Source organism: Nymphalis io, chromosome 28 (assembly GCF_905147045.1).
Source record: "Nymphalis io chromosome 28, ilAglIoxx1.1, whole genome shotgun sequence".
In the NCBI taxonomy this organism is placed as follows: domain Eukaryota; kingdom Metazoa; phylum Arthropoda; class Insecta; order Lepidoptera; family Nymphalidae; genus Nymphalis; species Nymphalis io.
The window spans coordinates 2,511,918-2,536,128 of NC_065915.1; the positions used below are offsets into that span (position 1 = coordinate 2,511,918).

A 24,211-nucleotide genomic window follows, 5' to 3' on the forward strand; every position below is an offset into this window, starting at 1 on the left:
ATAAAATTTTGATTGTCTTTGCATAGACAAAATACAAACATCGACAAATAGTCAACATAATAAAGGAATAGAGAGTTTTAGAGGAAGAACGTCGTATATGGATTGGAAGAGCTTGAGGTAGTTGAACAGAATCAGGTAAACTGAAATTCGCCTCATTCATAATGCCTTATAAAATATTTGGTATCTCATTTCAATCATTATATAGATTGAATATATATACTCTCTATTTATTCTTTCGATGTGATGAAGTTTCTATTGTCAAAATGGATGAAACGAAGTCTTTATGTAACCGTTTAGAAGAAAGCATAACGCTTGAAAATTTAATATATAAATGATTAAATTTCTTAACTAAGCTTGGTGATGACATGATTACGTTGATATACTATTTTGATCCGTGTATTTTTAGAAATGTTGTTATTAAGATCAACTTCGCATATCACAATCTGACAATTCAAGACCTTTTTCCTGCGGTGAGTTTCGTCGTTCGTTCTTACAGAATACTGTGCCGATGAAAATTTTTTTATTAAAATCTTTTCTTATAATTTCGTTTTCAAACTTAGGCAACATGATTACGACGCGCTCCATACTAGCTACTTTAATGCAATGAACTCAACATTTATCGAAAATGAATAATTTCCCTAGATAATTATTTAAAAAAACAATTGTTTATTTAAATTTTAAGTTAGGATATTAAATAAAATAATAATTTAATCGTTTTGGTTATTTATTTAATCGCCTAAATCAGTTTTTTAATACTTAACATTAACGTAATATATATTATAATTCAAAGGCAAATGTATTATTTTTATCGGATATCAAATAAAAATATCTCAAGATACTCAAGGAGAAGGATATTTAATGATACATATTTCTAATAAATTATTTGTAACTTTATATATTTGGATTTAATTGGCCTATTGTTTCCATTCGAAATCTGGCCAGAAAGGCCAAAAACGAGGCCAATGCCATTTTAATTTTGCCAAGACGGTCTCCTGTAAATCGCCTTCCGATACTTCTTTTGGCTTTTTTCTCGGTCTCCTTGTTGGTCGGTGTGGTCTGTTCGAAAGCTTTTGTTTTGTTTTATTTTTATGACTTAGTAGAACTGCTTTGTTTTTATACGGACGTGTACGGATTTTTTTTACCCAATAAGGGGTTTGTTGTTTTCTACGAGCGTTTTCCAATAGTATTTGATCTATGACGTTTTGGATGGACCGTCGTTGATAACTGTCTTTCGAGACGTACGTTTTTATTCCCGTTCTCGGCGATAGCGTGACATGTCCTGGATTGTGGTTAGATCCCAGAGTCGTCCAACCATCACCATCGTCTATTAGATCTTTGTCCATTATAATATTCTGATGTGGTAATTGCGGTGTCTTCTCGTAAGGTTGATCCCCATCTCGTTCTATATCGTATGATATCAGTGGAATATTACTTTGTAATGATTTTTGAATCAATACGGCTATTAAAACTGCAATTGAATTTTTTTTATGTTAATTTTTTCTAGCTTTGGTTGTTTTCAGAATGTAACGATGTATTAGGAATGGCGTGCCTAAAGCCCGATAAAACTAAATCAGGATTAAAGATAAAAGAAAAAAATTGATGGTGCCTGTTAGTATCTTGGATTGTGAATGAATTTAATCGAGTAGGTTATTTTGGCGCTAAATTATTAATATAATATTAAATAAAATAAATATTAAATAAAAATAATATTAATTATATTTTGAAGGGTATTTCAAAATATAAAAAAGCTCTTTTCCCAGCTCTACGCTACACTGATCATAACTATGGCATATTAACAGTCATATTGATTACATTATACCGAATATAAATAAAACTAGCTGCTCTTTCGGACTTGGTACGTGTGGAAAAATAGTTTTCTTTTTCCTTAAATAAATATATGTATTTAGGAAATTGATTGCACCGCCAATAATTGGGTGCAATCTAATCCAAACACCAAAAAATTCATCAAATACGGGTCCAGTCGTTTGATCAGAAGGTGTGTTCCAGAGACGTTTTAAGTAAATCTGTAATTTTAATAATGTACTGGCCGTCGTCGCGTTTGGACTCTACTACCACTTACCATCAGGTGGAGTAAAGTCATTTGCCATCCCGGACATATAAAAAAAAAAATCTTACCAATAATTAACTGTGTACGAAGCATGATGACATGATGTGTTTTATCAGTCTCCTGTCTTCAACAGTTTTTTTATGGTGAAATATTTAAGATGCAGTCATTTATAGTTTTGATATTGTTTATCAGTACATTTATCCAATAAATGTAATGCACAATTTAACGTGTTCGTGTAATTACGTGAATAAAAATATTATGTATCAATTATGAATGGATATAATAATTATGTTCTTTAATGCTATCGATAAAATCTATTATATAAAATTTAAAAGGATTTTAATTGTTTATCGTAAGACTGGAAGATTTGTTTCAGTTATTGCAAATTTTTGGGCATTTTTTTTTGCTATCTCATTTAAACAAATACACGAAAGAGACAGCATATTATTAGTACTGTTAAAATGAATTACGAAAAGAAAATCAGCATCAGAATATTTAGACTATTTAACGAGAATGTTCTATTTTGGAAATCATATAAGTTTAGTACTCTTTCGCCTCTTCCTTCTTCGTACGAAATTGGCACCCACGAAACTTGTAAGTAACAAAGTAACAATTAATATTTAGACGCGACAGCGACGCGACTTTTATTGGATTAAATATTGCAAGTATATATAACTATATATATATATATATATATATATATATATATATATATATATATATATAAAAGTAAGTAAGTAAAGTAAAAATAGTAAAGTATTACCGAACATACAGACAGATGCAGTTAAAGATGCAATTTGTTCCAATTCAGTGTTCACGCAATCCTTCCAAGATTGTTCCCTCACTAATGAAGATCGTGACCACATACGATTTGTCTTCATTTGCTTCTCTTTTGCGCCAGTACAATAGATCGTTGAAGAGTTTCTCCTGTTGCCTCTATAATGCTTTTACACCATTGTTTTTGAATTCAGCCCCTGAGGCGCTTCCCCTGCATCTGTCCCACGATCAACTGATCGCATTATATGCTTAAAGAATATAAATATAGAGAATAATAATATAATAAGTATAGAGAAATATATCGTTTTTTAAAAATGAAAAATAGTTTATTCTTTATCAAGTTGTACATAGCAAATAAAGGTTGGGACCCTCTAGTGAGTATAATATAATACTCGTGACAGAAGGACCCGCTCTTCCATAACATACAATTCTGTCCATGTTCTTAAAAAGAATAAACAATATCTTACTATATACTAAAACTCACAATCAGTAGGTAAACTAATATTATATCAAAATGAATTTTACTTGTGTGTTTGTGTGTGTGTGTGTGTGTGTGTGTGTGTGTGTGTGTGTGTGTGTGTATGTGTGTGTGTATGTGTAGGTGGGTGTATGTGTAGATTACAGTAGATGAGATTATGTTTTATGAAACAGAATTAATTCGGTGTCATCGTATGTTTTTGTTTTTAACCATTCAAATAATTTCTGTTTGACGTTAAAATATTGTTCGGGATATATGTTTAGAATTTTATTAATTTTATTATAAACGTAGGCAGAACGTGTTATATATCGGTTGCTAGCAAAAGTAGTCTTAGCACCATACGTTTCAGCAATTTTATGTTTTATTCTTCTGTTCTGTAATGATTTATGAGCTTTAAGAATGATACGTTGGATATACATTTGTCTGACAGTCAGTATCTGGCTCATTGAATATAGTGTGTCCGTTGAGAAGCGATATGGCTTGAAGTGGATAACTTTTAGCAAAAGCCTTTGCGCTCTCTCAACTTCAATGAACTTAGATTTAGCAGCTCCTCCCCATACAGGAATACAGTATTCCAATATTGACTGCGCCAAAGCTTTATATATTTTATGTAATAAGGCCCAAGAGGCTTTGTGGCGTAACATCTTATATATCCAAATTAGTTTACGCAATCTACATCCTATTGCTTCTAGCTGTGCATCCCATGACAGTCTTTGATCTATTAACACACCAAGGTACTTGAAAGAGTTCACTCGTTTGATCATGGAGCAGTTATTACAATCCTCACATTTAATGCTATTGGAAACATGAACTGTAATATTATAGTTACTATCTGGCTGGGTTCGATTATAGATGGAAAAAGGCATGTAGTTTGTTTTGGTTGTGTTTAGAGACAGTAAATTTGACTTCAGCCAACAGAAGACAGTGAAGAGACCTCTTTCTGTTGTATTTTTAACTTTAGTCCAACTAGTATCTGTAAAAACAATTGCGGTATCGTCTGCATAGGAAAATATTTTAGCATTGTTTATTTTTAAATTACAGAGATCATTAATGTAAATTAGAAACAAGGTAGGTCCTAAGACACTACCTTGCGGTACGCCATAAGTTAATTTTGAGGCACGACTAACAAACTGTCCAATTTTGACTTCTTGAGTTCGGTCGCTCAAGTAGTCCCTAAAAAGAGCCAGCGAGGTATCTCTGATTCCCAAATATTCTAACTTTTTCACAAGAATGGGGACAGAGACGTATCAAAGGCTTTTTTTAAATCAAGGAATACAGCCAAAGACCACTGTCAAGACTCTTAACAATGTGCGAGGTTAGAGCTTCAACAGCGTCCTCCGTGGATTTGCCCTGACGAAAACCATATTGATAGTCTGACAAAAGCTTAAATTTATTTAAATAGTTTAATAATCTCACATTTATAATTTTTTCTATTAACTTTGATATTGACGGCAAAACGGAAATTGGACGATAGTTACTAACGTCATCTCTGTCACCACCCTTGTGAACGGGAGTTATGATAGATCGTTTAAGCAGGGACGGAAAGATTCCTTTTCTAAAGCAAAGGTTCGTTAGATGACAGATTATTGGAACAACTACTAATTTAGCTATTTTTAAAAATTTAGTTGGAATATTATCCCATCCAGGGGCACTATCTGTTTTAAGAGACATAAGCACATCATGTACTTCTTTACAGTCTGTATCAAGAAGTACAAAGGAGTTTAACTGACTTGTATGAGTATTGGAAAAAAATGAACCACTTGTTTGGACAATATCAGTGGCCAGTTTTTCACCTACGCTAGCAAAGTAGTCATTGATATAATTAATTGATTCAGTGGGAGATCTTATGTTTAGTAATTCTGTATTATCTGATTTTGAGCAGTTTAAGTTAGTTATAGATTTAATGTTATACCAAAATTTTTTAGAGTTTTTAGATGATTTTTCCAACTTTTGTATGAGATTTTTAAAATTTCGTTAGATGGGTCTGATCTTAGCCTTTTTTGCATTCTATTTCTGTTTCGAATACATTTCAATATACCGGGAGTTATCCACGGCTTTATAACTCTTTTATTTTTAGGTACACGCATAGTTTTGGTGTTATCTTTCAAGGACTCAGCAATATTATGAATAAGCTTTTCAATTACAGTTATTGGGTTATCACAAAATAGTAATTCTGACAGATTTTTCTCCGCTAAACTAACAAGAGCCCCATCAAAATCTACAATAGTTTTTATGTTCATATGTGCTTTATGTTTAGATGTAAGTGAAGCCAAACAAAGAAATATCATATTATGGTCTGTGATGGTAGTGTTCAGGACTGCGATTTGGGCAGAATTTTTTTTTTTTGTCTAATTTTAATATGAAGTGATCAAGACAATTGTTTTCCCTTGTTGGGAATGAGTGACCCGGCATCAAACTGTGCATCGATAACATGTTCACATAGTTTAATCTATTATTACGTTCCTGACTTTGCTCTGTTTCTTTAGCGACAATATTTATATTAATGTCCCCAGTTAATATAATATTTTTAAAAGATTTTAAAGTTTCCAGATGGGAATTTAATGAATTGATGAACTGTTCAGCGTTTATGTTTGATGGCGAACGATATATGCCCAGAATAACAGTAGTTCCAATACTTATTTGAATACATGAAACATAATTTAATTTCTTTTGCTTTTGTGCAAACAATATTTTTATTTAAGTATACCATAACCCCATCATTCTGATTGAGGTGATGAGTCATGGCGTGCATGTTATAATTAGAAAGGTTTGGAATTGTTTTACTAGGATTAATTCTACATTCGGTTAGTATAATTATGTCAGGGGCAAAGTTTAATACATTTAAGGCAACATTCAAATCGCATATATTACTATAAACACTTCTAATGTTTTGTGATATGATAGTTAAGTCGTTTTCTTTAACGGGTATATACTGCTTAAGGTCTTCAATATCACATTGCATTGCTCTACTAACTTCGAGATCGTCTATATCATTCAGAGTAGTAAGAGACCTATCCATAACAATGTGATAAATTGAGTAAGCCAAGTATGTAGAGTATGTAAGTTATATATATATATAGTAGTATAATATATAGATATTTTTATTTTTATTGTTTTAATAAAGTTAAAAAGAATACGCGTGCTTCTGTTGTGAATGGTTTTAACATATAATTTTGTAGTCAGAAAATATATGGTTATTAGGTGGTGTGTATGTGTGAATGTGTATTTGTGTATATAAGATTTAGATATGTGTACATTGTATATGTGTAAGTGTGCTGTTGATTGTATGATGACGAAAAAAGGTAAATGAGTTCCATGCTGTGTAGTATAAATGTTCTTAATACTAATAATTACATTAACAGCTAATTCTAATAATAACCAAAACATAATTTTACATAAAATATTTTTAAAGTACTTTAAATTGAAACACATTTGGTATATAAAGCCGGCTACATATAGTCATTTTTGTAATAATTGATGCGCTTGTGTCTCACTATTTATGTTAATAATAGGTGAATTTTCATCTTTCCGTAGATAAACTTTACCGTAAGCAGTCCAACAGAACCGATACGTTTTCGATTTATCGATGTCCCGAGCCAGAAAGTACAGACGGGCCCCTCTTGGAGTAAGTTGTTCCGATATGTAAATCGGAGTGTCTTCGGCTGTTCTTATCCCTAAGTGTTTGGCACACAATTTAGATTTATGTTTAATATTGTAGGCTTTACACATTTTCAAAATGCCAGTTTTTAAAGTGGTGGAGGAAGTCTCAACAACGATGGAGCTATTTTTTTGTTTTTTCTTTTTTTACCCGTACTCTATAAATGTCCTTAATATCGGTTTTCTCAATATTATAGCCTACATTTCTGGCCAAACATAAAACCATTTCAGTAAGGTCTTCTTTGGTTTCGTTGGATTGTGATGGAACGTTCTTTATTTCGAAGTTACATTTACGCATCCCTCTTTGAAGATCTTCAATCCGATCCTCCAGCGTGCTTATATACAGTTGATCGTCCTTAATTTTACCTTCTAATAATTCAATTTTCTTTTTAAATTACTCATTCTGGTCGGTTAAATAGGCGATTGAGTTTTCGATATTTATATTTGTTTGTTGTATTTCTTTTTGAGTAGCAATAATTTTTTGGATTTCCTTCGTTTGTGTAGCAAATAAAGATGTTATCATACTTTTTATCTCGAGCTTAAAACTATCTAGGTCTATGTTGAATTCGGTTTCTCTAGCCCGTTTGTTCCGATACGCAACATAGTTCGGTGGTGTTTTATCCTCTCTACTAATTAAGTCTATTTCCGAATAGGAGGCTGACTTGTTTAACGATGAATCCATGGTACTAGGATAGTGTATATCAGTAGGAGCTTATAATAAATAACGCTGGTTAGATCTCGTATGGTAGGTGGGATTTTAGATTCCAATCAGTAATTAGTACGTAAATCGTAAGTGCAAGATGGTCCCGTCAAAAGTACCTCATAGGTGATATAAGCAGTTGGGCGGAGTCATATGACCGATTACAAAGCAGTTGGGCGGGGTCATAGGACCAATGGCCAACAGTTGGGTGGAGCCACCTGACCAATCACGTAGCTGTAGGCAGAAATTTCAGTCGCAAGCGCAAGGTACCAGGGCAACAGGTAAACAGAAGATTCACTCACTTTACAGACGGTCTCTTGCGATTTATGTTCTCCTATTTTTCACAACACTATTTATTTACTTTAAAAGTGTAATTATTATTATTATTATTTTTTAATAAGATAAAAAGAAGTTCAAGTAGCACGTCTACACCGTACGGCGATCCGGGGGGAAGAGTTTTTTGATGTTGAGATCTTCTTAAATGAATTAATTTGCCATTTTTGATTACGATTGGCTTTTCGAATTGGTAAGAATCGGCAAAATCTCATATTTATGAAGCTACTTGAAGAATCTTTGGCTCATGATGATAGGAATTACTTTTACGACATTGTTCAAATCTTCGTACGATGCTATACTTCTACATTATCTGAAAATTGTCCGTAAATATTTTGTTTCCTATAAAATTCCCTTGAATATAGATCATTGTAAGCAGTTTGTGCTATAAATTCTACCAATGCGGCTATGGAAACTGAAACAGAAATGAAGGTGAAATGTATTTGAACGTAATCTTCAATATATCGAAACCTCCAAACCACTGAAGCTTGAAATATGTCAGTAAATTGTACTTTGTAACATTATCATTACCAACCCGCATTGGAGCAGCGTGGTGGAATACGCTCCATTACTTCTCCTTAAAAAGGGAGAGGAGGCCTTAGCCCAGCAGTGTGACATTCACAGGCTGTTACTGTACTTTTAGGGTCCGTTCACACAGACCGGCTCGGAGAGCATCGGCCTGCTTTTTTCTTTTCACACAGACCGGGTCGTATACGCTTGGAATTGGCCGGAGCGGAGCCGCCAACTATTTCACATCGACCGGCTGGAAGAGATCTGAAAGCGGGTGCGAGCGAGAAAGAGCACGCAAGCGGAGCCGGTCGGCTCCTTTTATTACTTCACACGAAGCGCGTTCAGGCATTTTTAATGACAAAAAAGGTGCAAATGCAAAAATAAACTTTACTACAATCACTCAAAACACTGTTTCCAACGTGATAAAAATCTGCTCTCCTCTCCGAGCCGGTCTGTGTGAACGGACCCTAACTGTACATAAGTAAGTAAGTAAGCCTGCCACCTGAACAGCCTGTTCTCTCCCTATTTGAGGAGAAGGTTTGGAGCTAATTCCACCACGCTGCTCCAATGCGGGTTGATGGAATACACATGTGGCAGAATTTCGATGAAATTAGACACATGTAGGTTTCCTCACGATGTTTTCCTTCACCGAAAAGCACGAGATGAATTATAAACAGAAATTAAGCACATGAATATTCAGAGGTGCTTGCCCGGGTTCGAACCCACGTTCATCGGTTAAGACTCACGCGTTCGTACCACTGGGCCATCTCGACATACATATGTACATAAGTGATATAAGTCAATATAAAAATCATATTAAATCAATGCAATTATATGTGAAGAGCAAACTTAGTTACAAGTTAATATGGAGGAGGTGCAGATAGCTTGAATTTATATATCATATACATATGTTACAAATACATTATACTAAATAACAATAATTGTTTACGTTCATATTGCGAATGTCAAAACTCACGTCAAAATTAAAAACCAATAAAGTGATTTTTTAACAAATTTGAAGTTTAGTTTTTTGTACCGATTTAAATAAAAAGGATAAGGTTCTCTTATGTATATCAAACTTATATCATTCACTAAATAAGGGCTAGGAACTAGAAGTGAAACTCTATAATTTACCCAAAAATATTATGTTGTTAATAATTTATTCTAACTAATTAAGTTTTTTAATGATATTATTGAATATTTGTCGCTTCTTATCCTTTATTCTCTTGAATGGGTCACAATTAGCTGGTATTTTGTTCGAAGGGTGATCGCCAGAGCAGTATTTGTTCGTAGGACGTTTGCTTGAAGGATGTTTCTTGGGTGGACGAGACGGTTTTGTTTTAGGCGGTCGATAATAACGGATAACATCTATCGGTATTCGTCTCCACAGTGCCGTGAACCGAATTCGTCATCTTGTAATTAATATATAAAACCATCAGCATTAATTCTACAGTTGACGAGCCGGTTGGCGTGGTTGGTGGAACACTTGCCTTTCACGTCGAAGGTTGTGGTTGTGTGTTGTGTGTGGAAGGTGTGTTGGTTCGATTCCCACCCAGGACAGACATTTGTGTGCTTGAACATGTCTGTTTGTCCTGAGTCTGGGTGTAATTATTTATATAAGTATGTATTTATAAAAGAAAAGTAGTATATGTAGTATATCAGTTGTTAGGTTTCCATAGTACAAGCTTTGTACAAGCTTAGTTCGGGATCAGATGGCCGTGTGTGAAAAATGTCCCAGGATATAAAAAAAAAGTTATTATTATAATAGTATTTCACAGATCCATATATATTATTATTTTCATGTATATTATTGGTTTCATGAAACCTTCACCGCCGAGCACGAGATAAGTTATAACCACATAATTTAAAAAAGGTCAATTCACGCAATATCGCAATAACTTAAAACTTATCATGTTATAACTTTGACGTTAATGAGAAAGCTGAATGGCCGGTTGCTTTGGAGTCTTAAATTTAAAAGTAATAAATAAAATATTCACACCTAATCACAAGTATAAACTTCTTCCCGATTGCTATTAAGTGGAGGAAAAAAATCATTTTGACTTTTTAGTGTGGAGGGAATAACAGTTTTTTTTTAAATACTCCGTATTAATTCATCCTATAAAAGATATTACTACGTCTATAGCTATAAAAAACAAAGCTTACTGTTCATGATTAATCTAAATATACTTAAAAACATCTAGAAAATTCTGTTTCAGTTAGCTTCAAGTAAATGATGAAATCGATTTTGAATTTTCTTCATTGAAATTATATATAATTAATTGGTCACAGATAAACGCCGTCGTGTTACGACGTATCACGTGTATACATTGATTGCTTCATTTGTTTATGAAAACAAATTTTTTGTGATATAAACTATTTGGTTTATTGTATTTTTTTTTAAATTCTCGCTTTCAATCGATATAACTGAAATTGTCTTGTTATTGGTGTATTATGTACGCAAGATCTATAGGTAAATCGGTCGTGAAATGTCAGAATGTCAATGGTCAATGTCGCATAAGTATAATATTTCAAGAATACATGCAAAAAATAGTATATTACCGTAAATATTATAATAGTATATTACTAAAAAATGAAAAAAAAGAATAAACAAAAGAATAAATTAAAAAACCTAGATAGACTTAAACCTAGTTAGACTTAATTGCTCTTTTCCCCTTAACTAAATGCTCTTTTCCCAAAACCGACTCAAACGTCGAGAAAGTACAAACGTGATGTACAATAAGTATATTACTATTATTTATTATTTTTAAGTCGGTTGTCATAATTAATTAATTTAGGTCTTGTTTGTGATTAAAAGTTTTAATAAATTAGTAATAATTTTTTTTTCTTTTGAAAGATCAATGTTCTAAGAAATATACGACCCATTCAGAGTGATATAGATTTAAACCTTCAATTAGCAGCTCCTCCCAAAGAGTCATTATAAAGGTAAGATTAATTAAATTTTGAATTTTAAACCCCAATTATTAGATGACTCTGCAGGATTTGGAAGAGATGCTAAACAGCCTGAGCGATTCTTCAAGACAAGTAGGTCTCGGGATGAACATTGAAAAGACCAAAATTATGGCAAACCGTCATGTATCCCCGAGACCAGTGGTCGTTAATGGCTCTCCACTTGATGTTGTGCAGGAATATATCTACCTGGGCCAAACTATACAACTTGGCCGGCACAACTTTGAGAAGGGGGCTAAAAGAATAATACGTTTGGGCTGGGCGGCATTCGGAAGGTTACGTCATATTTTTGAATCGTCGATCCCACAGTCGCTTAAGACCAGGGTCTTCAATCAGTGCGTCCTACCTGTAATGACTTACGGTGCCGAAACGTGGACACTTACCGTAGGACTGGTCCACAAATTTAGGGTCGCTCAGCGAGCAATGGAACGTGCGATGCTTGGGATTTCTCTGGCAGATAGAATCCGAAATGAGGACATTCGCCAGAGAACTAAAGTCACCGACATCGCGCTTAGAATTAGCTCGCTGAAGTGGAAGTGGGCTGGTCATGTCTCCAGGCGCATTGATGGCCGATGGAGCCGACACGTGTTGGAGTGGAGACCACGCTTAGGCAAACGTAGTGTAGGACGCCCTGTGACAAGATGGGCCGACGATTTAAAAAAGGTGGCAGGCTTGAAATGGATGCGGACTGCCCAAGATCGGGATGGTTGGCGATCTATGGGGGAGGCTTTCGTCCAGCAGTGGACGGCAAATGGCTGAAAAAAAAAATTATTAGATGTAGCCAGACTAAATAGGGCGGGACCGAGAGAACCTTGCGGGCAGCATTTTTAATTAATTTCGTGTCATCTCATCAATCATTTTGAGTGTGAACCATAATATTGCCACATATTAATCGAATATTTTTGGAAATTCTCTTAACATAGCTATCTGATAAACTGACTTGAATGCGTTCGGAATATATTGACGCAATTTTCGCAATTTCGACTGCCGCTTCACATAATCGTTATAAAGTCCAATTATGGTGCGTTTATTAAATAGCTTTTGAATATATTTCAACAGATCTCAGAGACAAGTCGTCGAATGATACTTTTTTTTTTATAGAATAGAAAGGCGGACGAGCATATGGGCCACCTGATGGTAAGGGGTCCCCAAACGCCCTTAGACATTGGCATTGTAAGAAATGTCAACCATCGCTTACATAGTCAATGCGCCACCAACCTTGGGAACTAAGATTTTATGTCCCTTGTGCCTGTAATTACACTGGCTCACTCACCCTTCAAACCGGAAAACAACAATAACAAGTACTGCTGTTTTGCGGTAGAATATCAAATACAATAAGACAAATCTTTAAATTGATTATATAAAGCCACTAATGTGCCTAATTTATGTTTATAATTCATCTCGTGCTCAGTCGTAAAGGAGAACATCGTATGGCTTTCCTGTGTGTGTTTTTTTTACTGAATTTCTGTCACATAAGTATTTACAGAAATTATCTCCTCAAATGGGAGAGCTTAGCCCAGATGTGGGACATTCACAGGCTATTACTTTACTTTACTTTAAGGTACCTTACCTTAAGCAATATCATGTACTTAACATTTTTAATTTTTTTTTTTTGTGATTGTGATTAAATATTATTTATTGATTTGAAGTAAATCAGAGTAGTAATATTGCTGCGAATACAAAGGGTTTGGTTTTTTTTTTCAAATAAACCGAGGTTCCCAGCTTCGTTTACACATAATTTTTCTTAAGCTAGACAACTGCACATACAAAATTCGATCAGGTCTTCTAGGTGTTTTATTAATTTAAGAACCTTTCGTTCTCCGGACTTTTGAACCTCGTCGTATATGTAAAGTAAAAGTATTTATTTACCCCAAAAGATAAGACGTATTATAACAAATATTTATTATTAAATGGGTAAGTATATAGATAAGTTGTACAGATTTTATTTCAAATGTTATGCTTTCATCTTAAAATTATTTCAATTTTTGAAGTGGGATCTGTTTCGCGTTTGAGTAACTTTGCCCATGTGACCCGATAACTTACTAAAACTTACGTTAACGTTACGCTGTTTAAAATTTTGAATAGGTTTACTATAAATTTCTTTATTTAATTGAACGTTTTTGTTCCTAGGCGACAGTTTCTCAGGCCGTCGTTGTGGGGTGCGTTGGTAACGGACACCATTTATGACAACGTAACCGGATCGATCATCAATTACGTATAATTTATGATATCGTGTACCGAAATCGTCTTCATACACATATTGTTTAATTCCGTCGCCACTGACGTCATCCGTCGCTACGCGGTAATATCGTTTGCCATAAGCGTCATATTCAGGCCTTTTGTCTTGCTCGTCATATTTCATCTCATTATCCTTTTCATTATTATCGAAATCTATATAAACATCGTCTTCTGTTTGATACAATAGTTTATTCTTGATATATTTGTCTGCGAGTTTCCCGTTCGCAGGGACCTTCCCTTGTGACAGTTTCTTGTTATCTAAACATAAACAAAACGGTGATATATTAAAAATTATAGTTATAACAAAGCCCTACCAACAAGGTAATATAAATTTACCAGCCTGCAAATATTATTGTGTTCCGGTTCGAAGGGTCAGTGAGCCAGTGAAACAATAGGCACAAGGGCCATAACAACTTAGTTCCCAAAATAAGGAATAATAAATATTTCTCACACCACCCATTGATATTGATCACTCACCATCAAGTGACCCAGTTGTCCGTGTGGCTATTTATTTTATTTAAAACAAATATATATCATTCTTTCCTTCAAACGAGGCGTGAAGAGGCATTTTGCGGGTTGGCAAAGCGGGGACGGCTAGTACAGAACATTCTTCCCGACTGTACTGGCCGTCGTCTCGTTTGGACTCTACTACCACTTACCATCAGGTGGAGTAGTCATTTGCCATCCCGGCGCATATAAAAAAAAATAAAATATACATATAAAATATTGATGGAGGATATTGGAGGGATGATGATGTATGTCTTACTATAAATATAAAAGTTTTTAGTTCGAGTGGACGTTAATTGTTAGTTAATTGTCGAAAATAATTTACAGTTCCGACTAAACAATATCATATTCCTTATATTTCGTTATCACATAAGCTATAATAGAAACGAACTTCAGTATTGTCTGTTCAGAGGTGTCTATCATATTTGAGTTGTGTTTTATAATGTCCTCCAGAGCGATTTCGGTCACGGCGGCCAATCTCAAGAGAGATTACCCAGCTACGGCTTTACGTGCTTTCGGAGGCACGGGAGTGAACACACTTCCAACTTCCAAACTCCGGGCTGTTACTGAGAAAGTTCTGACAGTAAAACCCAATAACTTTTTATTGGCCCGACCTGGGAATTGAACCCAGGACCTCCGGGTCTGCGGCCTTACATCAAGCCACTAGACCAACGAGGCTGTATACGTTGCTGTAGTACGTATTAGTGGATACGCATGTTGTAGATCTTTATCTCGAACATATAATTTTCCTCTCGATGTTTGTCTTTACCATTAAGCACACAACGAAAGCTCATTGGTGCTTGCCCCGATTTGATTCTGCGATTTAATTCTTTAACATACTTTCCATATTTAATTCCTTTTGGAATTTTAGTTTTTTCAAAGGATAAATATGAAGATATAGCTCTGGTCTGGTATCCGATTCTGAGATCACTGGGTAAGAATGCTTCGGCGTAATTGTCTTCAATGACTTTACATTATTACTTTTCAATATCGGCACTTGTGTTGCTTGCTGTATGAAAATAGGAATAACTGGAAAAAGAGAGGAAAATATGTTTTCTCAATTATTCTCCAAAAAATCTTCACTTTCCATCAGATGTGATAACAGTCAAGCGCTAGCTTATATATTTAAAAAAAATCTTGTACGGTTTTTCATATTAAATTTGAAAAAAGAATAAATCCGGATTTAATTTTGAACATGAAACACACAAGGAAAGTTCTATATATCCGTTTTTTTATTATCTACGGTTTTTTTAATTGTCATCTTGCTTTGTCAGGTTTGCTTTTGAATCTGGTATTTTTCAATGGACTGTCAATAGATTGTACAGGTAGGATAGCTTCCCTGAACAAAAGTGTATTTTATATATTTAGATTTTAGTTTTTCTTTAATCTACTTGAGATTTATTGTGAGTCAAATACTATACATATATATATATGTCTTCGTATCGCAATGCTTACTTTTCCGACCTCGTCAACAATATCTTAAAAACAAAATCAAAACGTACTGTACAGTAATTTAGTACAAGTACAATGTACTTTATTCAAGCATGCTCTTTAAAAAAATATCAGAATAATTGGTTTTTACTGAAATATTTTAGTGGACTTAAATTAAATTTAAAGTAAACGAAAATTTTTCTAAGGGTAAAAATATTTATCTAATAATAAATAGTAACTTAGTTCGTTGATATATTGCCTTAATTTAAAAAGCAAATCATTTTTCATTTAAGCGAATTCTTTTTGGAATTAAACACTTGACGTGTTATCAATATATACAGTAATATATGTAACACCTATGGGATATCAAGACAAACCTTTATATCTATATATTATATAATACAATATATAAAGTAAAGGCAAATATACCAGATATGCAGGACTCGATACTAAGGACAATATATAAAAATTATCATAAAACCAAAAATAAGAATTCTTACCGATGGTTATTAAATATATGTAAAACATCATTTTCTCGTTTAAATCTTGAATACTTGTATATTTTATTAAAATGTTGGATTTATCGTATAATATCTTATTCGTCTTACATATAGAGTGTCATACTTAGCAATAACAGCAAAGTTAACTTTTCTTAATTTTTCTGTTACTAATTATAAACGTCGAGTTAAATTCGTTACAATTGCTTTCAAGAAATTGATATAAATCATTTCGAGTTGTAATTATAAATATATGTAATTAATTGGTCACAGGGAACAGGTATTTTCGACTTACGTTTTATCACGTGTACATTTTGATTGTGTCTTTTATCTAGTGACTGGCTTATATATCTGAGTCTGGTTGTTTTATAATATTATTTTATATATTTTTTATATTTATATAACAAGAAGTATGTATGTATATATGCATAATCTCGATGAGTCGAATTTATACGTTAATAAAATCATTATGTACCATGAAAGCTTATAAGGTCGGCTTGAAAGTGAGCTTTTTTTAAAATAGCTAGGCAGACGTAAATCAGCCTCCTGATGTTAAGCTGTGGTGCCAATGCTGTTCACTTACCAACATTATCAGGGGGCTGATTTTCCAATCTAAATATATAAATTGGTTCATTAGGTAACAGTGCTGAACGTTAGGACTCCTCAGCTTATGTAATGTATGTATATATGTAATCATACACAGGACGGTGTTGGTATTGTCTCGAATTCTACAAACTGCAACGGTTATGAACGCTTGCATGGCAGTGACATTCATTTGTTCTAGAGGTATGAAGACAAAAGGTCATACAGTATCGCATGCGACTATTTGGACGAGGAAAAGAAAAACTGTGTTCATTGCTGGATATCGGACGAGCCAATAAGCCCATGAATTAACTTGTATAGAAATATAATATCGTTTATTTTCCTTCGAGTGTAAAGTGAGATTGCTCTGTAAAATTGAGTATCTGTGTATCCGATTTGAGTATATTGTATTGGTTGTTTTCCTAAGCATCTATTTTTATGTATGATTTTTTTTTTTAGTATAGGTGGACGAGCATACGGGCCACCTGATGGTAAGTAGTCACCAACGCCCATAGACATAGGCATTGTAAGACATGTTAACCATCGCTTACATCGCCAATGCGCCACCAACCTTGGGAACTAAGATGTTATGTCCCTTGTGCCCGTAATTAACACTGGCTCACTCACCCTTCAAACCGGAACACGAAAAAACTGTTAAAAAAAAGAAAAGTACTGCTGTTTTGCGGTAGCATATATGTTGAGTGGGTGGTACCTACCCAGACAAGCTTTCAGAAAGCCCTACCACCAGTTAAACTAATAACTAAATACTAATTAAACTGAAGTGAATGTTAAAATATGTATATTGTTCATATACTTAAACTATGCTAATTCTAAATGAATGATTAGTATGAGGCGCGTCCGCCGTGCTATCGGCTAAGACATCGATTGACTAAAATGATTACATTTGCGTCATATTATCTCCTGACAACGAGTATGCAAAATTTCGTGATGTTAGTTTAGACGTGTAAGCGTAACAAACAAACAAAGTCACTTCCGCATGTGTATTATAAAGGATTTTAAAATAATATAGATTTTTTCAGTAACTTACTATGAGTTTATTTTGTATTAATTACATGTTTTTCGTAACCTTTACTATTTTCCTTTGTTTTTTTCCCTTATATAGTCCAACCATTACTTTTTTACGTAAATTTAATTGCGTTAATTGTTTCCCGATTCCAATATACATCGGTTTTTTTATGCTTCTTACTATTCTTGTTCATTGGCACTTGGCAATTAAGTAGTATTTTATTATCATTATTGTTAGACTTAAATCTTTTGCCAGAACTCAAGTAAATAGGCAATGCATATAAGTTGTATGTTAAACCATCGTTTCTCGCTATGCGTTTTTCACTGTTCAAAATTTGTCCGTGAATATTCTCTATTGGATAATTGGATTGTTTGTCGTTGAATGCGGCTCGTGTTGTAAATACCGATGCTATGATAACTGGAACGGAGATCATTGTGGAATAATTTTATACTTAGAATTAAAGTACTGAAATAAATCTCGGTATTTTAAAGATTATCTAAAATGCGCAGCGATTATAGATTTATGGTAGCCGTAAAGGTTTGACTGGAATGGATCAGTAGTAACATGCGAATCTTAGCGAAGTATACGGGTTTAAATCCCGTGTTTATAAATTATTTCGTGGAAGGAAAATACAGAAAGACGGACACACACGTTTATATGTGTATCTATTTATTTTATTTATTTAAAACTTTTTTTACCACCATAATTGTGGTGGTCAAAAAAATATGTAGTTGGAACAAAAGGCGGACTTAACGCCTGAAGGCATTCTCTGCAAGTCAACCTGTAATTACAGGCACAAGGGACATAAAATCTTAGTTCCCAAGGTTGGTGGCGCATTGGCTATAAGCGATGGTTGACATTTATTACAATGCCAATGTCTAAGGGCGTTTGGTGACCACTTACCATGAGGTGGCCCATATGCTCGTCCACCTTCCTATTCTATAAAAAAAAAAAAAACCTTTTGGCTAAGCAGAAATTCGTGAGGACGGTTAATTAGTAATCAAAAATATACATATATTTTATTTTGTTGATATTATACATATAATATTAACAAAATAAATACATATATTTAAAGTATAAATATATGAATAATAGTCTAATAATGAATAATAATAATCTATCGAAAGGCATGCTAGATTTAGGTCCTTTAGAGGAAACGAAAAGGTATTTTGTCAATTTATTGATGATTTATAGGATAATAGATTACTTTTTAAACTTACCAAGTATTAATAAAGTCATGACGCTTCAAAATACTTTAAAAAAAATACGTCCAATAAAGTAAAGATTGATACGTATGATTATTTAAATGAAAGTTTATTTGTTAATAATTGTATAATACGGATAAACCGTGAAACGATACTGAAGTAACCGTGAAGGCGTTGGATTGCTTGTGCGTATAATTACATGGTATATAATCAATTTCTGAACGAGCGTCGTCCATTGTGTCGTTATGTATTGTTCCAAACATATAACAGAGTTTTCGAAATTTGATTTGACATTTTAAAGATATTTGAAATAATAATAGAGCCGAGATGGCCCAGTGGTAACGCGTGAATCTTAACCGATGATCGTGGGTTCAAACTCGGGCAAGCACCTCTGAATTTTTATATGCTTAATTTGTGATTATAATTCATCTCGGGCTCACCGTATAGGTGAAGGAAAACATCGTGTGGAAACTTGCATGTGTCCAATTTAACTGAAATTCTGCCACATGTGTATTCCACCAACCCGCATTGGAGCAGCGTGGTGGAATAAGCTCCAAACCTTCTCCTCAAAAAGGGAGAGGAGGCCTTAGGCCTGCTGGGTAGCAGTGGGACAGGCTGTTATTGTTGAAATAATTATTGAAAAATCTGTCATTCTAAATTATTATCCAATCAAATGAACATTTATAATGAATTGTAATATAACTGGCTAAAGTCGTTTAAAAATATTTTATTTTTTTAATTTTTGTTATATATTATATAAGAAATACAAAAAGTTCAAAAATATGAAACAAAAATCATCTTTAAATGTTTTTGGTTTCTATCATAGTTAAGTAGACGGTAACTTAAGGTACAATATAAATGGTTTTTTTGTAATATAAGAAGGCGGACGACCATATGGTCCACCTGATGGTAAGTGGTCACCAACGCCCATAGACATTGGCGTTGTAAGAAATGTTAACCCTCGCCCACATCACCAATGCGCCAACAATCTTGGGAACTAAGATGATATGTCCCTTGTGCCTGTAATTACATTGGCTCGCTCACCCTTCAAACCGGAACACAACAATACCAAGTACTGCTGTTTCACGGTAGAATATCTGATGAGTGGGTGATACCTACCCATACGAGCTTGCACAAAGCCAATATATGTATGTTGACTTTAAAAAACAAGGAATTGAGTAGTTTTATTTTTTTTAAGTCAACTAAGTAGATATATAAACATATAGTTTTTGTTCGCTTCGGAAATTTTATCACAAATTCTTGTGTGTCTAGAATACTATTCCATGGTTGATTTCTTGAAGAAATAAAAACTCGAGAGTTTACTTCGGGAAATATAAAATAATACAACTGGTATTATTATTTTGAAAAATGTGTCCAGCTCTTTACCGAGTAGAGTGCCTTGAAACCAAGATTAAATTATTTGCTTAAAAAGCAAAACCGACTTGTAAAATTTGCCCATAAAAAAGCATAGGGGATAAAAACAATCATAAGGGATTTTTTTTCACATTTACGGGAGGTCTGTTTTTGTTTTTTCCTTCCCAAACAAAAAATAATATTCTATATCTGTGAATAAATGGTTTGAGAAAAATTGTGATGTTTGTATTTTGCCTGGCCTCAGTTACCAGTTAAGAAGAACAAAAAAGTGTAATATTGAATTGAATTAGATTCATTTCATAATATATAATTTATTATATATTATGGGATAGTTGGGTTGGCGTATAAAATAATAAAAAACTCGAATTGTAAAAATGTGTTTATTTACACTTTGGCAGTGATGGCATGAGATTCGCTTATTTACAAAGAGAGTTACTTTGAGACCTTTGCGGTGTTTTCATTGAGCAATCGGGTACCTTTGATACTATGAGGTGATCGGAAGACTAGCTGGGATGACAATATCTATGGTAAACACAAACATTGCCATCGACAGCTAGCCGTGTTCGGACGCCCCCTCAACTATGGTCGAGGCAACTCCCGAACGACGACATCACTATCTAAGTGATGCTATGATCGGAAAATTACCAAGCGTGGAGACCGTGGAGACCATGGAGACCGTGGAGACCGTAAGCTCCGTACGCGGCGTAGCCGAGGGGAGCAGCGGTGTAGGGGAGGGCAGCGCCGTACGCCAAGGAAGCGGCGTAGGGGAGGGCAGCACCGGCGTGCGCAGCGCGGACTGCAGCGGCGGCACCGTCAACGGCGGCGGCCTGGGATTGAGCGGCGGCGACGAGGTTTTGGGAAGCGGCTACGTTGCCCCAGTAAGCGTTCTCGTGGATGTTGCGGTTAGTCTCGGCGACTTGACGGACTGCCTCAGTGTTGTGCTGGATGACGGCTTCGGCAGCGCGGGCCTGGCCTTCACCGATAGCGCGGACGGTGTCCTGAGCGGCTACGGTAGCGTCGATGGCCGCGGCCTGGACGTCACCAGCGTTGGCTCCGTATACCAGAGGGGAGATGATGGCGCTAGCCGAAGCATAGCCCAGGATGGCAACGAAAGCAATCTGTTAAAAGAAAAACACAAATAATTAGTCTGTCCTTTTGGTTCAGAAGTTTACAAGATTTATTCACATAAGGAACAGAAACTGAGGTTTTTTTATACGCATCGAAGAAAGCAACAAAGTAAATGCAAAATATATGATGAAATACTACAACATCTAAAAGCTTTACTAAGTTGTAAAGTTAACGACTTTAATTTAAATATCAATTGAACTGTCAATGTCATATGTATAAGAGCAATTATTTTTAATTATTTTCGTACATGGTCTGAATATATTTCACAGTGTATGATCACAAATCATTCATAGAACGACCTTGCGTACGTTTTGCAAAACCATATCGACTTCAGACCTTATGAAATAGTACTAATATGGTTTCGTATATCCGTTCAACACGTTTAAAGCATACATATTACATATTAAAATATGTTAGTCGGAACATATAATATTTTATATCGTCTATTCTATATTTGATATAACAAACGAAATCTATACAGAACACAAATAAGTTATCTGTTGTTAAAACTCCGGCTCTACAAGAATTATAAAATAGTCTGTACTCATTTTGACATTATACGTTTTTCAAATTATTTTATTTATCTGTATCGGTAAAAGAATTGGCGCGTAAATGGCGATTCGGACAAATGTTACAGCATTGGTTGGGCGATATTTTTATTAAAAATAAATATTAAAGATTTTAAAATAGTACACTTTACGTCACTCGAATGTATATGAGAATTAAAAAAAGTTCTATTGCATGAATAAGTACGTCTGTTGAATAATCTTTGCTAACGCCCTTGACCACCAACAACTAGTATGCAGAACGCGTACTTGCAATGCAGCTTGTAACGATCTGTACATCGTAATACAATAACGTCTTTTGGACTTTATCACTCTGTAATAATAACCATTTTCCCATAAAAAAACTTTAAAAATCGCAAATGTATTTGGGCTAGTAATATATTTTAAAAATTGTTGCATAATATTTTATGAAATTCAAATTGAACACCTTTATAAATCAGCAAATTGAAAATCAAAATGAAAATTCACGTTTATACGTTCAAATCTATACATATACTAATAAATTTTAATACGTACGCTACTTTCAGCCTACAACACATAATTAAATTAAATAAGCAATTGCGATTGTTTTTAAAATTAAAATAAGATCAAGAAAACGGAAGAAAGTATTTACACTTGTAAGAAAAAAAAATCCTTACATAAATAAAATTAATATCTTAAAATGTAATGTAAAGAAAAATCATAATTTTTAATCTGGTAAGGTTTTGAAAAGTGCTATTCAACATCCATGTCAAAAATCAATAAAAAAGTTAAATTTGCCGCCCAATTGCACCAGTTGTCAAAAATCCAAAACAGATTAGAAATTAGGTTCTTTATAATGTAAAATATTAACACGACATATCAGAAAATAAACGATCGTTTGGAAACTTTTTTTTAATTGCTTTTTTTCAAGCTGAGCTATTTCGTTTATTTTATGATATATGGTATACTGATAAGATGATGCCTTACCAGAAATCTCATCGTGAACTTCTTTGTCAGACTACTCGTGAGCTACTGAATGTTGTCCTCATGCTGGCTAGGTCTTTTATACGCGTGGATTATTATTGAAAGTTCCCGAGTAATCATTGATACTATAAAGTACCTGTTTGTTGTATTAAAAATATACAGAGGCGACATTTCGTCTTACGTTGGTGAAATGTCAGTGTCAATGATTTTTTTTTAATGAGCGCGAAAAAAGTGTTTCTTGAAATTGGACTGAGAAATAAGATATGATAATTTTTTTTTTGTAATTTATCGGTTTCATTTTTAATCTGTACTTTCTTTTTAATGTTAATAGTTTATATATTTTCTATGTTTTTTTTTCGTATGAAACCAGTTTGAGTTCGAATGTAATGTAATTAGCTAAAATATATTTCATAATTAATATTGACATTGAATAATTTGCACGAGTTATTTTTTGCGTAAATTAATTTACTGACAATACTGATTTTTCTAGTTAAATCAATTATTCGTATTAAGTATATTTAATTTAACAATTAAACAAAATTATCAACGAAACTGTGTCTAAAATTTTAAAAATTATTTAAATAAATATATAGTAAAAGTCCTGAAATAAATATATGTAATCCTTATGTAACATATGATATCCTTGAATGATAAAGAGTATTTGTAATATACAATTTCAATTAAAAAAAATGTAACATATATTTTATTTTAACTAGATAGAATGAATTTCAACAAAAACATTTAAACGGAAAGTGATTTGTTTCGAATATATAAATTCGTAAATATATAATTCCATTCCTATGGTAGCTATGCTTTAAGCAATGAATGTTATCTTTTATGTTTTCTGTAATTGACGTTATTTAATTTATCTAATGATATATATAAACTTTTTGTTACGAAACTTTTTTAATTCATTTGGTTACTAGTTTTCGATCGCTGTTTAGCCTGCGTGTCTGGAGATGGCGTTAACTACACTTTAGACTTATCTGTACACCTAACAACGTGTATGAAATTTTTTCAATGATCGGTCTAGCTTGGACGTGAAACTGTAACTAAGCAACTTTTGCATTTTTTAATATTAATAAGTTTATCATTAGGGTTAATTCGTTCACAAAAGATGAACATAGGCACTTTTTAATATATTTTAATTCATTTATCGAAAACAGAGTTGGGTGTATGAGATTGAATGTGGTGTTTTCCGCAAATAGTTTTTACACTAAT

The 24,211-nt window shown here is 33.7% G+C and overlaps 3 protein-coding genes and 1 long non-coding RNA gene across 5 annotated transcripts in view; 1 reads left to right on the forward strand and 3 right to left on the reverse strand.

Moving 5' to 3' along the window:
- Positions 1 to 24,211, forward strand: part of LOC126779050 (WD repeat-containing protein 7) — a 129,406-nt gene that overhangs the window by 43,683 nt on the left and 61,512 nt on the right. The window lies entirely within an intron of this gene.
- LOC126779161 (uncharacterized) lies at positions 707 to 2,268 on the reverse strand. Its single transcript, XR_007670272.1, has 2 exons — positions 2,137 to 2,268; positions 707 to 1,468 (listed from the first exon to the last, which is right to left on the reverse strand). It is a non-coding gene; the product is annotated as an uncharacterized LOC126779161 (long non-coding RNA).
- Positions 13,375 to 16,341, reverse strand: LOC126779130 (uncharacterized). The gene is made up of 3 exons (XM_050502980.1): positions 16,167 to 16,341; positions 15,076 to 15,264; positions 13,375 to 13,986 (listed from the first exon to the last, which is right to left on the reverse strand). The coding sequence occupies exons 1-3, from the start codon at positions 16,195 to 16,197 to the stop codon at positions 13,469 to 13,471; spliced, it is 738 nt and encodes a 245-aa protein (XP_050358937.1). The 5' UTR covers positions 16,198 to 16,341; the 3' UTR covers positions 13,375 to 13,468.
- On the reverse strand, positions 20,721 to 23,094 carry LOC126779147 (cuticle protein 1-like). Its single transcript, XM_050503019.1, has 2 exons — positions 22,994 to 23,094; positions 20,721 to 21,469 (listed from the first exon to the last, which is right to left on the reverse strand). Exons 1-2 carry the CDS (start codon positions 23,003 to 23,005, stop codon positions 20,993 to 20,995), a joined length of 489 nt encoding a protein of 162 aa, XP_050358976.1. The 5' UTR covers positions 23,006 to 23,094; the 3' UTR covers positions 20,721 to 20,992.